Genomic DNA, 16,156 nt, shown 5'->3' with positions numbered 1-16,156 from the left:
ACATCCCCATCCCATAGCAACCTCTGTGTGGCAGCTCTGTGGGGTGATGTGGCTGCTGGAGGCACTGTGGCAGGTGAGAAGAGATACCTCTGGCATGCTCTTCTGGATAATATTTCTCAGAAAGATATAAACGGTGACTTTTCCTGAAGGTTTGCTGACTTGGCTCTACAGGGGCTTTCCCAGCGCTGGAGTACAAGAACAGAGAAATCAGGCAAGAATCACTGGATGACTGCTGCTTGCAAGGTGAGGCTTGCTCAGAGCCTGAACCCTGTTTCTATGGGTATGTAATCAATGTTTAAGAATTCTGCCCACGGCATTTCACTTCATGTTGATCAAAACCTAAATTTTTCTCAGCGGTCACCAGCATTATTTCTGGTTACAAATAGAATTGCAGAATCACGAAATGGATTGGATGGGACCTTAAAGTTCATCCAGTTCCAACCCTCTTGCCACAGGGGCACCTTCCACTAGACCAGGTTGCTCCAAGCCCCATTCAACCTGGCCTATATAAAGGTAGGATTTTTCTCTTTGAGTATTTTTTTGGCATGGGAAAATAGCTCTTAAGTCATGAAGATCTCAGGAGGGATAACTTCAAATTGTGTTTCCTTGTGTAATAGTCATCTAGCTCCGGAGTGGATGGAATGGCAGTATTTTCTTGTAAGCTCACATCCTTTACTGAAAGGGAGCAATAAATGAGCTTATTTGGTGTAAACTGACTTTTAGACTTATTTTAAAGTTGTTAGGGCCTGAAGGCATTAATAGGCTTTAATTTCCCTGGGCAACCTCAGCTGGCCCCACACCATGGCTGCAGGAGTCACAGTTGTGTTCAAAACTGAGCCCTCTGTGCTCTGTTGCAGCTGTGCTGGTCTGCAGTCCTGTCTGCTGGATGGATGCCTTGTAGGCATCTCCTCTCCTGCATGGACCCATCAGGTGCACGTTGTAGCTCAGCCCCATGCTCCCGGGGGACCCTTGGTCATCACTTGCTGTGGCTTTCGATGGACCTGGTCACCAGCACTGGCTCTGCTCGCTGTGCCCATGTGACTGCATCTGCCCAGGAGGGTCCTGCCAATGCTGAGCTCCCTCCTGCCTATCCCCATGTTTGGGGGGCAGGTAGTCTTTGCTGCTCCCTGACAGAGGCCACCAAACCAGTCTGCATCATGGATTAATGATGCTACATTATCAGCAGTGCTGGAGCTGAGCCTCAGCTCGTCCGGAGAGCTCGAGTGACGCCCGTGTGGGCAGAGGGCAAGCAGAGAACCCTATCCCAAACGTTGCAGTGGGCACAGGCCGAGGAGCCGGCGGCGCTCGCTGAACGCCAGGAAACCTTTCACTGCGCCGCCATGTGGCCAACTCCCGGTACTGTAGATAGAGTGTGTGGGGGGGCCTTCATGTGCGCCGGCCTCCGCTCGCTGCTGCCATCCTGTGTCCACAGTTCGGTACTGCAGCCCGGGCTCCGCGCATGAGCCGTGGCGCTCCTTTTGTCCCGGCTGTTGTCCGCGGAAGTGGCCGGTGTCACGTGGTGGCGGCTGGCTTCCGGTGAGTAATGGCGGCCTCGGCTCCACGTTGCGATGCGGGCCATCCCGCGCGGTGCTGGTGGCAGCAGCCCGGTGTCCGCGCACCGGCTCTGGCCCCTCCGGCGCGCTGTTTCGGTGTGCGCATACGCAGCTCCCGGGAGCAGCATGGCGGCGGGCAGGGTCCGGGTGCCGGCAGCGGCGGCAGCAGGTGAGATCCGAGCCCACCGGGGGTCCGGGGTTACCGGGGAGGCGAGCGAGCCCGCCCGCCCGTCCCTTGGGCGGGCGCAGAGGGGCGTCTCCTGCCTGCTGGCCGCCCGGCGCAGGAAGCTTCACAGCGCCCCGTGAGGCAGGGTTGCGGTCTGCCAGGGACGAGTCGGGTCAGGAGCCTCCAGTGCGCTTGATTCTGCCTTCATCTCCTTCGATGAGTCTCAGGCGCCTCGGAGGCTCCTGGCCCGGCATCCTGCGCCCTGCCACTGTGCTTGTTTCTCTGCCTTTGCCCTGGTTTCAGCTGCAGCAGGGTTAATTCTCTTCCTAGGATCTGGTGCAGCGCTGAGTTCCGCCTTTACTCTGAGAATAACGCTGGTAACGCACCCATGTTTCAGTGGTTGCTCGGTCCCGCTTACCGCAATCAAGGCCTTTTCTGTTGCTCGTGTTCTGCCGGTGAGGAGGGGCACAAGAAGCCGGGAGCGAGGAGAGACAGGACACCGGACCTGAGCTAGCCAAAGGCGTATTCCATACATACCACAGCACGTCGTGCTCAGTACTGGGGGGAATAAAAAAACTGGGGGGAAATAAGGAGCTGTTGTTTATTTTTTCATGCTTTAAGATAGAGATCGTGTAAACCAGGCACAGGCTGTCAATCAGAGAAAACAGTGGATTAAATGATAAAAAATTAAAAATCTGTATGAAAAATTATGTACTCACCCAAAAGAGAGAAAATTATTTGCAAAGAAGCTAATATTGTTTCTTTGCATGCAGGGATTTTAAATGGAGGACATAAACCAGCAACCTCCCTGTACACAGGTATTTCTCCCATTTTACTTTCTGTGGTAGAGACTAGGCCATGGCATGAAAAAGGCAGTGAGTTGGTCAGCCAGTGTAAATGACCAAACCAGACCTGTACTGGTCCCATTCAGACACCCTGAGAACTTAGCAAACATTTCTGGCTGTGTCCTGTGAGACCATCATGTGTATAATCTGTCTGTTTCTAACAGCAGAGAGCCATGAGGAGATATTTCATAAGGAAGATTTTGCAATACATGTTTACAAACCATTCTCCTACATGAGACAAAGTGACCCTCATTTTGAGTAAGAGGCATGCAAGAAAGATGCTCAGACGTGTTCTCCCTGTGTTTCTGTTTCTTGTCTTTCCAGGGGGCTGTTCATTGCAGTGATTGTGAGTCTGCTCTTCCTTGTGTTATTGAGCTTCACAGCTGGGGTTCTCTTCTGGATTTTCATCTTGGGCATGATTGGAATTATAGGTTATGGTAGGTGTAATTCTCCAGCCTCTGAGGCTATTTTTCCTTCTTGCTTAATTTTGGGCAAGGAAAGTAAGTGATAACACCAGTTAAATGCTGTAGTTGGGAGAACTAGTGCCTACATTTAGACACAGTTAAGTGAGAAGGGCTTAAATGGCAGTGAAATTGAGTAAGAATCCAGCTGTGCTGACACTTAGCACCAGATGTAGTAACCTGAATCAGTTACCCACAGTGTGCTTAGTCCACATCTGCGTGTACTGATCTTGCTTTGCTGCAGATGTGATGTTAGAGCTGACTAGTCTGGCAGTAATGCGTGTTTGGGTTTCGCTTACCTGAAGTGCTGAGGGCAAAACACTTCACTTGTCAAGGTTTAAAACAACCCCAGCCTTGTCTTTGCACTCTTCAGAAACACTCATTTGATCTGGTTTGTTTCTTAACAGGCACGTGGCACGGTTACGACCATCTCGAAGGAATACCTGGATCTGCCCTCACTCTTTGTGATCCTGGATTCCAGAGAGACTTCCGAGTGTACCTGCAGCTGAGGCAAAAGTGGGTAGCGTTTAGTAAGTGCCCTTTAAACTTGTTATCTGTTAATAGATATTCAGGAGATTCAGTTGCTATCTTGCTGCAGTTTCTGCCTTGGTAAATTCCTTCTCTATGTATGGTGCTCATAGAAGGAAGAATTCTCTTTCTTTGTATTGTACAAAAGTCTTTTTCTGCTAGGCTACTAATGTATTTGTAAGGGGACATGATGCAGTCGCACTAGTGGTGAGAGTGAAAAACACTTGTGTTACTAGCATTCTACTTCCTGTGTGTTCAGTCTTCACAATGAGGAATCAGAAGGCAATAACTAAGTCCTGATGAAGATAAGGAGGGGCATTTTTTTCTCTCAGTCTGTGTATGCCCCCTCCTTGGGGGCCTCAGAACTGAGACTAAAAGCTCTGTGCCTCTTTTGTAGACCTGTTTACATTCAGGTCACTGAATTTTCTTGGAGGCTGACCTGAGTCTGTTCAATGAGCCATCACAAATGTCATCACTTCTGGCTTTCAAAAGTGCTGTGCTGCTTTCTCGTACAAGGGCAGTGTATTTAAAACAATCCTATGGCAGCAAGACAGCCTGCAGTGTGTGTCCCTCCCAAGGGAAGGAGTGGCACAAGAGAGAGCAAATACCTGTCAAATACTACAGGCACACAGATACTAACTGATGATAAATAGCACATAACTTGAAACACTGCCCTGAATTGGTAGCTAAATTAACAGAGCAGTAGTTTACTGCTTAAATCTCCTTTCTCTGTTTTGTGTCTTCGTGTAACTGTGTTGGATCATTGAACTGCCAAGCATCTTCTACATATTGTTGAGGCAGAGCTTTTTAGCATGCTGGCCCTAGAGAATATTAAGATTTTAAGTCTTTCCTTGTAACCCCCTTGCCTGATTCTTAGCAGCCAATGCACAGTTTATCCAGAGGTCAGTGTCACTTTCAGATGAGTAAATTGAGGTACTCGGGAATTAAATTACTTTTCCAAAGTCACCCAGCAAATGAGTTAAATGTCCATGTAGAAAACGTAGGTCCTCTTAGTCCTAGTCTAGAACTCAGCACAGACTGACGTTGCTTTCCTTTTCACAGTGCTTGGGACAAGCTACATTAACTTGACAGAGCTGAACTGGATTGAGACCAGCTTCAAAGGAACCTGCTTCTGTATTCCTTCAAGGAGAACCATATAAAAAAAGGGTGCTGGAATGTACGTAACAAAAACTTTGCTCTGAAGAAAGTTGGTGGCTCTGCGTACCACAGGGATTACTTTCCACATGCAGGTCTGATAGCTAGGGGTGCTGATAGTACTTGGGATTGCAATTGAACATCATCTCTGACTATCTGAGTGTGGATTCTGAGACTGTGTCAGATCTGTGGGACCTGAAGCCAATTCTCTGTCCCCGTGCAAACCTCCAGACACCCTGCGGCTGAGGAATACCATCCCTTTGTCTTCCTCTGCCTCTGCAAAACTTCTTGGTTTCAGCTGGAGGAGACAGGGCCTGCTGTGTGTAACCATGAACCACTGCTGGGCTGGTTTAAATGTTGTCTAACCCTCTGAGGCACCCGGAATTAACAGATGTGTCTCAGGGTCAGAGGAGGTGTGCTTCAGGAGTTTAAGACTCTGCCTTCTGGAGGTGGTGTCCAGAGAAATCTTCTCCTTCCTATTGCAGCAGTAGGATTTGAACTGACACAAGTAGAAATGAGACAGAAGCTGACTCCTTAAACAAGATCTGGTTTATTAATCAAACACTTCTCACAGCTAAGAGAGGAAATGTTCCAGGACATGGTGCTCTCAGCTCTCTAACTTTAGAGCAAGTTTGTGAGATTCCAGCAGTACAACTGGAAGGTGAAAATTGTTTGTCCAGATCTGTACTGTCTTAGCCTCTTTGGGTTTTTTGATTCAAATGAGGGGAAAGGAGCTCAAGCTGAGCTAAGGCTCAGAAAAGCCTATTGATTTAAGTACATCTACATGTTATAGGAGAGTGCATCTCAGAAAACTTCACTCTTCAGGAAAAAGTTGATTCTTCATCTCCTTTTTCTTTATTGTATCGAAATACCACAAATGAGCAGCATTAGAGTATAAACATGCAAAATGCATGTTATATAAAGCAGCATTTGTTAAGGGTGGATTGTCAGGGTCCTGCCCATTCTGACAAACTCTGGGCGTGTTAGAACTTCCCCTCACAAAGCTATGAAATGGGATTGAAGATTGGCAGCTGCAGTGAGAGGAGGAAAGAGCTGCTCTAGCAGGGAATTCTGTCAAGTTCATGTGCAGTAGTGCAAAACACAAGCGAAGAGGGTGTGAACTACAGAGACAGCCTATTGGTTCAGGTCTTGATAAATCTAACTTTTGTTTGTTTTCAGTGATACTTTGTGGTGGTAAGGTCCTAATCGTACTCATAATCTTCCTAAGGAATCGATCCGGATCGCCATTGCGCTCCTGAAGGAAGGCAGTAGGTACGTTTGCCTAAGTTTTGGGAATATATTTTGAATTTTGTTAAACGGTCTCTGGAGTCTACTCTTCTTGAGCTTCATCTTGCACTACAAAGGGCAGGAAGTTGGGGTTGAAGTACAGCACTGGATTTGTCCTGCCATACAGATAGCATAAAGAACACCAGTTATTTGTCACTGAGACTGTGCTCATAAGAGCTTTCTCTTTTGCAGTAAGACATTTCTTATCTCCCAGCTCCCTGCCTTAAGAGCACATACGCTGTTAGTGGCACCATGTATCCTCTGTGCAAGAAGATGTGTGCAAAGTGTGGGGCACTGTTAATAGGAGCCTAAGACCTATAGCTGCCAGCTTTACTCTGTCATTGGAATGTCTCCAGAGAGACTTAATGCTAGTGGTAGAGGAGTGGTGGTGTTCTGGCTGGGGCTTTTAATTCAGGAAAGACTGGATCCTTATGGCTCCAATCAACCTTTTGTCTGGACATGCATATATCTTGCAGAGAGAAGAGGAGAATTCCATGACCAGACATCGTAATACGGTGTAGTCCAAGGCTCTTTTCAGCTCTGAGTACAGAGGAAAGCAGAGCAGAATGTGAGAGTTAGGAGGCCTCTTCATTTTGTGTTTTCCAAAATCTGTATAGGCTTTATTCACAGTGGTTCCCGGTTAATCCAAGGAGAAAAATGACTGCTACTGCTGAACCCAGGACAATTTCCTATGGGGCTGTGACAGCTGTGTATCCATCTGTCTGTGTACCTCTCTGGAGGAGCAGTCTTCTGGTCTACAAGTCCTTATAATTCTCTGCTTTCACCTTGGCCAAACCAGCATTAAAAGGTCTGTTTGGTCACTTGGCACTTGCTACACCTGTGCACTCTTCCTCACTGGCATGTGATAAAATGGAAATAAAGCAATTTTACAGGTTGTGTACAATGTACAAAAGCATATAGATATTGCTTGGCCTCAGATGATCGAGTTTCTGGTACGCAGGGAGAAGATGGAAGGCATCCCAGCAGTCTTCCCTGGATTTCCCTTAGTCTTGCTGTGGATGACGGCACGCAGACAAGAGCAGCAGCAAGGCTGAGGAAAGAAAAACAAGACTTGACAACATTTGCCCAGCAAAAGCATTACTGGAGTGCTCTAAGCCTATTTGCTAATGCAGTCCAGCAGCATCAAAGCTCTTCGAAACATCAGGGAGTGCCAAAAAATGCAACCACTATGGAGAATGTGCTGGAACCCTGAAAAATGGCTTTAGACTTCTGTTTCCCCCTATTTTCTTTCAAACCCTTTGCTTACTGCCCGTGCAGGACTGGTGTTGGCAGCACACTCTTTTTGCAGCAGCACAGAATGGCCGATGCCTGTGTAGCTGACTCAAACCTGAGGCCAAGGACTATTTGGTGCTTACTGTTGGTAGCTGCCTTCCAGATAAATGTAGAGGGGGATTAAATAAAAACAGCAAACTGGAAAACGGGGAGAAGCATGGGAAAATTGCTGTTTTTCCTGGTTTACAGGTAGGGAAACTGAGGCACAGAAGGCTGAAATCTGGCCAGAGAAGCTCTAAGGGGAGAGGTGGAGAGCTTGAAAAAGACCTGGAGTAGGGCTTTACAAGGACACAACCTGAATTTGCCTTTGACCTAAAGACCTCTCTCCATCTGCGCACCGCCTCTCCGGTGCTTGCTCTTGGGCTTCCCGGAGCCCAAGAGCAAGTGTCTGGCCTGCTGAGGAGCCAGGACAGAAAGCTGCTGCTGGCCATCCCCTACACAGGTCTGCTCAGCATATTGGTGGCACCATTCCGGGTGCCTCTGTGTGTAGGTGATGCCCAGGACCAGCTTTCCATAGCGGCTCCTCAACTGTGGGAGCAGGGGCTGGATGCTTGTGCTCCATGTGCTGTGATTGAGGATACTCGAGAGCACTAAGCACAAGGGCAGTGAAAGAAACATAATAATATGAATGGTTACACCAAAGGAGCCCGAAATGAATTATTTGCTCTGAGACCAGCACCTATTCAGGTAACTAAGTTAGAGGGCTCTGTACCTCCAAAAAACCCCTTGTGAATAGGAAGAGTTTCTCTTTTTCTTCTGGCAGAGTGGAAAAAATGTTGAAGGCTGATGTTGATCTGTGAGAGAGACTTTTTTAGGGGCTTCACATGTGTGAGGCAAATAGGATCATTCTGTTGAAGCAGAGTAGTTTGGGGTTTTTATGTGTTTTATGGGCAGGTGACTGTGTCCTGAAAGAAAACTCTGTAATTCTGTACACCACTGTTTTTCTTGCACTAGTAAGAACAAAGAAAAGGTATTTGAAGCAGTTGTGGAAATAAGTCGTTACGTATTAAAATTTCTTTAGCCTTACAGAAATTCTAATTAGTCAGAATCAATATGAAAGGATTTTCTAAAATGCCTGTGGAAAGAGAATAGGAGACGCCTGAATTGGAGTCACTCTAGGTTATGGAAGTTGTCTCAGCTGAGAGAAGCTGTAATCACTGATTAGTTAATACTCTGGCTATAGCTGCATGTAGTTGGATAATTTGGCGTTTTGCTTGAGCCAAATTCATTTTAGAACATCCTTGAACTGTTCACTGTCTTGGTTGTGAAAGTTTGGGATTAGTGATTACTCTTCAGTTGATAAAGCACAAGAAGGAACTTGAATCCGTAGGTTAAAAATTTAACTTAAAATGCGTTAATTTTTAACTTCCATTATTTTTGCAATGCACCTGGGACTGGAGCCTTGCTTTCCTGTTTTTTAGGCAATGTGGCTAGGCTATCCTGGAACCAGTGGGGCATTATTCATGGATTATATCATCACAGATAAAGAAACTTCTCCAGTTGAGGTGGCTGAGCAGTATTCAGAGAAATTGGCGTACATGCCAAACACTTTCTTTATTGGAGACCACGCCAACATGTTCCCCCATCTGAAGGTATGTTGGAAGATAAGGCAACAAAAGTAGATGTTGTCCATAGTTGTGTTTATAAAATGGCATTTAGTATATTACTTGGTAAGAGCTCTTTTAACTTTTTTAAAACTTTTTTTTTTTAACAGAAAAAAGCAGTCATTGATTTCAAGTCCAATGGTCATATTTATGATAACAGAATTGTTTTGAATGGCATTGACTTGAAGGCTTTCCTTGACAGCCTCCCTGATGTCAAGATTGTTAAGGTGAGAGCTACTCCTTGGTGCATTCAGTCTTAGGGCCTGAAGCTAGTACTTTCTCTGATGCTTACGTGATTTATCTTAGATGAAGTCTCCTGACAGTTGTGACAACGCAGACAGCAGTGCTGCTCTCAGTATGCCAGTCATTCCTATGAACACAATTGCAGAAGCTGTGATTGAGATGATTAATCGTGGGCAAATTCAGATAACTATCAATGGATTCAACATCAGTAATGGACTAGCAACTACTCAGGTGAGGCATTTAATTTTCTTGAGGTTTATATATATGTGTGTGTGTGTGTGTGTGTGTTAACATAGCAAGGAAGAACGTCCTCCATGCTGTCTGTTTCCACCTTGATTTGTTTAGTTCTCATACTTGGGAAATTCACAAATATGTTATAAGCCACAAATGTCCTGGAACATTGAACTTTCCCCCACAAAGATAGAAAAGTTGTATCAAGAAGTGTCTGAAGTCCAAAGGAATTTAATTTTGTTGCATAAACAAAACACTTGGCTGTTCAGAATCTGAAGACAAGATGTACTCACTGCCTGCAGCCTACAGGGCATTTGTAAGTTGTTACTCAGTTTCAGTTGTGATTTTCCTTTAGAAAAAAAAAGATGGATAACACAGGCAAAGTTATTCCACTGTGTCTCAACAATGTTTATCTCCTTACATCCTTTTGAACTATGTAATATACCACCAGCCCACAGTGCTTTACAGTTCATGGGATTTTAGTGATGGTGACAGTTACTGGTTTTGTTTAATGCTTCTTCCTTTTCAAAACAGTTACTCCTTTTTGAAAACACCGTATTTTGCATTGGCATAACTCTGTAGACTTCTGAATTTTTAATTTACAGTCTTCAGGAGACTCATATAAATTTACACAAGACCTTTTATTATGACTGTTCTGTCCATGTGTTGTATCACGCCTTGGTTTTGTTTTACAAGTTTTGTTCACAGCTGAACACAGTTCAGCTTTTATTTAAGTTGGTAATAGGTTATGTTTTAGTTCAGCTGATAAGTTTATTAGCATTTTTTCCTGAAATTATTCTTCTCTGAGCATAATAGAGAATTCTTGTCTTGGCACTCCACCACTAAGATGAAGCAATATAAGCTCTGTTGGCATGCTTTTAAAAGAGGATTTCTATATATTGATCATAATATTATAACCTTTCTTTGTGCATGTTCTAATTTAATATCAGCTACTTTTGGGCATAGGTCAGTGAAAACTCTGCATTGTGTTTTTGAGGTCTCCTTAGTGACCTGTAAAGGAGCACTGTTACTAACTTATTGAACTAAATTATCTTTGCATCTTCTAATAGAATCAGTGACTGAGATATTGTCGTTCATGTCAAATTAGTGAACAGTATGTTTATTCTGGCTGGCTGCCCTGCCACTGGGCTAAATGTTAAATATGTATGGAGAAGAAAGAAAAAAACCAACCAAATAAGACTCTGTGTTCTGTCTGTACTGTAGGGTTTGTCTTTGATCCCTCCGTTGGCTGTCATTATTAAAAAAAATAATAAAAATTTACAACCATACTTCATTTTACTAGTCCTAGGGAGCTACAGCAAGGGCATGAAGATGCTCAGTGTTGTGTGCCTTGGTGGTTGCAGTGTTGTGGTATCCACAAGCATGCATGCATAGCAGTTAAATTCTTGTTGTGGGAAGGTAGATAATTATCATTTGGTATAATGATTGGTATAATGATTTGGGTATAATAACCCAAAGATACAGTTCCAGTAATGGGTGGTGCTGAGGGGTGGTGCAGTGTTTCTCTGTCTTCCAAGTCGAGTTCTTACACTTTCAGTGTTGCAGTAGTGTTTGTTTGGGGTTTTTTTAAATTTTTATTTTTCTTTAGATTAACAACAAAGCAGCCACTGGTGAAGAAGTTCCGCGCACTATAATTGTTACTACCTGTTCTCAGTATGGCTTACCAGAGGATGCTGTTGTATACTGTAACTTTAATCAGTTGTATAAGATTGATCCTTCCACTTTACAGATGTGGGCTAATGTAAGTATCTTTATTTAATACAAAATTTAAGGTCAGAGTTCTGGAACATAGCTGTTCTGTCCAAGTTAGCAAAAACTTCATGCAATTTAAGACTGAAAATGTTCTGTGGAATACACTGACCTTGAGCTATTTGTCTTCTTATGATGCTCATGTTGCAGTACTTGGTGTTAACAGAAAACAGAGTTTTTTAGATTGCTTTCAAACCACATCTGTGCTTTTACCCAGTTAAAAATCTTGTTAAGCTCAAGTATTACATTGTGAAACAAGTTTGGTCTTCCTTAGTCTGCACAGTTAAGTCATGGAATCGTAGGATGGTTTGGATTGGAAAGGACCTTAAGAACATCCAGTTCCAATCCCCTGCCATGAACAGGGACACCTTCCAGTAGAGCAGGTTGCTCCAATCTCTGTCCAGCCTGGCCTTGAACACTGCCAGGAACGCAGCAGTCAAGGCTTCGCTGGGCAGCTGGTGCCAGTATCTCACCACTCTCACAGTAAAGAACTTCCTCCTTATATCTAACCTAAGTCTTCCCTGTTTAAGTTTAAACCCATTCCCCCTTGCCCTGTCACTACAGTCCCTGATGAGGGGTCCCTCTCCAGCATCCTTGTAAGCTCCTTCCAGATACTGGAAGGCTGCTATGAGGTCTCCATGCAGACTTTTATTCTTCAGGATGAATAGCCCCAGTTATTTACTGGGCTTAGCACTTGATGGATTTATAGATCTGTGCAGTGAGCAGGTATCATGGTTCAGTTTATAGTGTACTGCTGAAAATTACTTGAGCGATAATTTTTTGGATTCCATAATACAGGCCTATAAATAAATAAAGGACCTCATAAGTTTCAGTACTTGCTTTTTAAGTTCTGCTCTGCGAAGTACTGCTCAGAGTTGCAGTTTCTCTCAGTGGGATTAGGTAGAAATGTAATCGTAGTTACTCTGCTTGAAATAGTGATGTGGTTTTGTTGGGTTTTTTTTTTCCCTGCTTTATACCTCAGAAGACTATAGTACTACACTTTTTGCTTCATTTGGTATGTGGTAATTCCTTGTTAAAAAAAGGAGATTTTTTTATGACTGAACTTTATGAATTTGCTTCTTATTTTTTGTTATAGATCCTAAAAAGAGTTCCAAACAGCGTGCTGTGGCTGCTGCGCTTCCCAGCTGTAGGAGAACCCAATATTCAGCAGTACGCACAAAACTTGGGTCTTTCCCAAAACAGAATAATCTTTTCTCCTGTTGCCCCCAAAGAAGAACACGTGAGGAGAGGACAGTTGGCTGATGTTTGTCTAGACACTCCACTTTGCAATGGGCACACAACTGGGATGGATGTACTCTGGGCTGGGACTCCAATGGTCACTATGCCAGGTAATGCAGTGGGGGAACCTGCATAGAACAGATCATAGAATAGTTTAGATTGAAAGAGACCCTCAGTGGTCATCTTAGTCCACTACCCGACTCCTCCATGAGCAGAGCCATGTTCAACCAGACTAGGTTGCTCAGAACCACATCCAGCCTGGCCTGCAATGTCTCCAAGGATGGGGCATCCACCACCTCTCTGGGCAGCCTGTGCCAGGATTTTACCATCCTCACTCTACAAAGTTTCTTCCCCTTTTCCAGCCTCAATCTCCCTCTTTTTAAACCCATCACCCCTCATCCTGCTGCAACAGCCCCTGCTGAAAAGTCTCCTCCCATCTTTCTTATAGGCCGCTTTTAAGCACTCAAAGGCTGCAGTAAGGTCTCCCCAGAGTCTTCTCCAGCTGAACAGCACCAACTCTCTCAGCCTTTACTTACAGGAGAGGTGCTCCAGCCCCTGATGGATTTTGTGGTCCTTCTCTGGACCCTCTCCAACAGGTTCATGTCTTTCCTGTCCTGAGGACTCCAGAGCTGGATGCAGGACTGCAGGGGCATCTCACCAGAGCAGAGTAAGGGGCAGAATAACCTCCCTTGACCTGCTGGCCATGCTCCTCTGGATGCAGCCCAAGACACAGTTGGCCTTCTGGGCTGTGAGCACACACTGCCAGGTCATGGATTTGAATATAGTTAATTTTAAAACAATAAACAGCAAGCCCAGCAGATGTTGCTGCCTCTTGTAGATGCAGAAGTATGTCATGCACTGTAGCATGTTACTTGGTAAGTTTACTTCTGTATTAATTTTTTTGTTTGTTTGTTTACAGGCAAGACTCTTGCATCACGTGTTGCTGCCTCCCAGCTTACTTGCCTGGGTTGTCTGGAGCTCATTGCAAAAAGTAGACAGGAATATGAAGATATTGCTGTGAAACTGGGAACTGATCTGGAATAGTAAGCAAACTTGTACTGTATAATGTGTTAACAATAAGAAAGGAAAGTGCTGGCACAGTGCTGAGACCAGTACTTTTAATCTTGCAAATCTTTTAACATTTAAAGGAGCTGGGCAATCTTCATCTAGAGCTTTCTTGCCTTGCAGTTAAGTCAGGTTCTGCTTTTACAGTAAGCTTAATGGTGCCGCCTGTTTTGAAGAAATTGCCATTTGCAGTCAGTTTACCTTTTCGTTGGTGGTTTAGTTTTTTTTAAATTGAAAATTAAGCAGTTTCTCACATACTGCAAGTTAAAATAAACCTGTAAAGTTCCTGTAGTAATGCAGCGAGTTAGTGCATTAATGCTGCAGCTCTTCTGAGTTGAGGTGATCATGCTGGTCTGTATCAGAAATTATAAGGGGATGAAACAGTATGAATTTGGTGGAAGTGGGGGAGCAGATATTTTTGAAACAGTTGTACTGGCAGTTCTGGGTTAGCTGGAAAGTGCTTGGAACCTTGTGGCCTCTTTAACTTGGGGTTTGGGTTTTGTTTTTTTTGTCTTTTTTTTTGGTAGCCTGAAAAAAGTTCACGGCAAAGTCTGGAAGCAGAGAATATCCAGTCCTTTGTTTAACACGAAACAGTACACAATGGACCTGGAGTGGCTTTATCTTCAGATGTGGGATCACTATGCTGCTGGCAACAAACCGGACCACATGATTAAGCCAGTAGAGGCCAGTGAGTCTGCATGAAGAGACAGCATGCCCACCTGGAATTCTCCAGGAACTGAGCCTCTTAAAACACTTCTGTTGAGATGATGAGCTGAAACTGTGCATTTCTACTTAAACTGCCTGGTACTCTGTGGCTGAAGTAATACATGACAGTGATTAAAGCACAGCCAGACTTCTTTCTTGCATGATAGGGAAAGACTCATTAAGAGCCTCAGATCCTTTTATTCCATGAGGAGTTTGAATGGGATTGAGCTGTGTACATGTGAGCCTGTGTGTATGAATGACATAGTGGTTGCTGGGGGAAGTTTGAACTGCCCAACCAAATATTATGACTTCATGGACTGATTTAATCTTCCTACAAATCTCTCTCCTTTTATGTGGACTGGGAATTGGAGCATTTAAACATTGCATTTTGGGTAGTCCTTCTGGTATATGTGTGGTTAATTAATGTGGCTCCCTGCATTAAATCCTAAACTGTGTGGATTGAAAGGGCAGATTTGCTGGTGGAGTTTGTTGTGTTTTTGTTTTGGTTTTTTTTTTTTTTTTAATAGGTTTCATAAACCACGAGCCTGCATCAGCCTTCTAATGTTTGACCTCTTATTTTGGAGCTCTCTATAATGCGTTGGTTTAGATAAAGACTTTGGGCTTTTTTTTGTTTAGTTTTTAAGCTTCTCGAGTAACTCAGCTGATTGGCTTCATTAAGCAGCTGTTTATAAAACCAGATTTGATTTGAAATTAATTCTCCCCACAAGTGTTTGAGGTAAACACAAACTGGTGCCAAATACAGCTCTTTCAGGAATTATTGTTAACTATGTATAGAGGCTCAGTCCTAGGTACTGTAGCAAGGACGTGAAACAGAAAATAAAGCTTTGGTTTGCCAGTTTGATTTGACCAGTGTTTCACGTTTGCTGCTGCCCTTGTGCTGTTGCTAGAGAAGTATTCTGAATGGCTGGCCTTGCTTCTTTCTTTCTGTAATTTTGTTTTAAATAGTGCTATTTAAATTTGTATGTATTTATTTAAAAAGCAGAAATAATGTCCAGTAAGTGCAGGTCTTGCACACAGACGTTTCTGTTAGACTAAACCCACCCAACCATGAAAGCTCTGGTGTGTGTGCCTGCTTAATTCCCAAGTGTTATTGGGGGCTCACACCAGCTTGTTTCTTCTGCCCTTCCCGATGCTGTTAACTCGCACACTGTATTATCTTGCAGGTCAAGGACTGTGTGTAAATTACTGGTTTTGTTTTCAATAAGCAACACCAACATTCCCCAGCTCCCCGCTCACCAGTGGGTCAATATAAACGAGTGTCAACCTCGCTCATCGTGCCATTGAGTTTTGTCTCCTGGTTGCGGTTGGCTTGGCCTCCCGTTAATGCCGGGGCTGCTGCTCCATGCCGGGGCTGCCGCTCCCTCCCGGGGAGCGGCGGTAGCGGGGCCGCGGTTGCTCTCCTCTCTCTGGCGCCGCGGGCGCTAGGGCGCCTCGCTCGTGCTGGTGGCTTCGGACGCGCTTGCAGCCGCGGTTTCTCCCCACTCCATGCGCAGGCGCGGAGTCGCGCGCAGGCGGCCCAGCCCGGTGCCCCGGAAGCGCTGCGAAGGGGCGCGCGCGGTTTAAAGCGGATGGAGAAGGCGGCGGTGCGTGGGGTGCCTTCGCCTTTCCCCGGCCGGGCCTGGCGCTGCGCTCTGCTCACGGTCTCTTTCCTTTGCAGCTCGAGGCGGCGCGGGACGGGGCTCCACCGCAGCAGAGAGGCCTGCAGGCCTGCTGGGGCGGTGAGGGCCGCGGGGAGCGCCCCGCCGCTGCCATACCCCCACACGGTCAGTGCGGGGCCGGGCCCCGCTCCGGCGGCGGCTCCTCCAGCTCCTGCGATGGCGGCTCCTGCTGTGGTTTGGCTTCGGGTGGCAGCAGCACGGGGAGAGAGAGGTGAGGAGGCGGTCGGCTGGGCGCAGCCCCGGCACCCTCTCCTGCAGTGTGCTTCCTGACTGTGTTGAAACTTAGCTTCAGGTTAGGGCTTCAAATGTTTTACAATAGTTGATTGGTATTA

At 45.3% G+C, this 16,156-nt stretch overlaps 1 protein-coding gene and 1 long non-coding RNA gene across 2 annotated transcripts; both read left to right on the top strand.

The window, feature by feature from the left end:
• Positions 1-2,494: 2,494 nt before the first annotated feature.
• Positions 2,495-4,673, top strand: LOC133210726 (uncharacterized). Its single transcript, XR_009724995.1, has 3 exons — positions 2,495-3,001; positions 3,433-3,555; positions 4,616-4,673. It is a non-coding gene; the product is annotated as an uncharacterized LOC133210726 (long non-coding RNA).
• A 3,229-nt stretch (positions 4,674-7,902) lies between these two features.
• LOC133210733 (UDP-N-acetylglucosamine--peptide N-acetylglucosaminyltransferase 110 kDa subunit-like) lies at positions 7,903-14,617 on the top strand. Its single transcript, XM_061350403.1, has 8 exons — positions 7,903-7,975; positions 8,710-8,880; positions 9,003-9,119; positions 9,199-9,366; positions 10,976-11,128; positions 12,233-12,485; positions 13,295-13,418; positions 13,968-14,617. Exons 1-8 carry the CDS (start codon positions 7,913-7,915, stop codon positions 14,140-14,142), a joined length of 1,224 nt encoding a protein of 407 aa, XP_061206387.1. The 5' UTR covers positions 7,903-7,912; the 3' UTR covers positions 14,143-14,617.
• Positions 14,618-16,156: the final 1,539 nt, after the last annotated feature.

Source organism: Neopsephotus bourkii, unplaced genomic scaffold, assembly GCF_033783945.1.
Source record: "Neopsephotus bourkii isolate Nb327-2 ecotype Australia unplaced genomic scaffold, CSIRO-AGI_Nbou_v1 NB_491, whole genome shotgun sequence".
Classification (NCBI taxonomy): Eukaryota; Metazoa; Chordata; class Aves; order Psittaciformes; family Psittacidae; genus Neopsephotus; species Neopsephotus bourkii.
This window is presented reverse-complemented; position numbering and strand designations above follow the sequence as displayed.

What these genes read in the sequence shown, in the direction of transcription:
- LOC133210733 (XM_061350403.1), top strand. Translation starts at nt 7,913, where the DNA reads ATGAATGGTTACACCAAAGGAGCCCGAAATGAATTATTTGCTCTGAGA. An exon ending in CTGATGTCAAGATTGTTAAG is followed by an intron (nt 9,120 to 9,198) that starts GTGAGAGCTACT and finishes GATTTATCTTAG; the next exon opens with ATGAAGTCTCCTGACAGTTG. An exon ending in CTTTACAGATGTGGGCTAAT is followed by an intron (nt 11,129 to 12,232) that starts GTAAGTATCTTT and finishes TTTTTGTTATAG; the next exon opens with ATCCTAAAAAGAGTTCCAAA.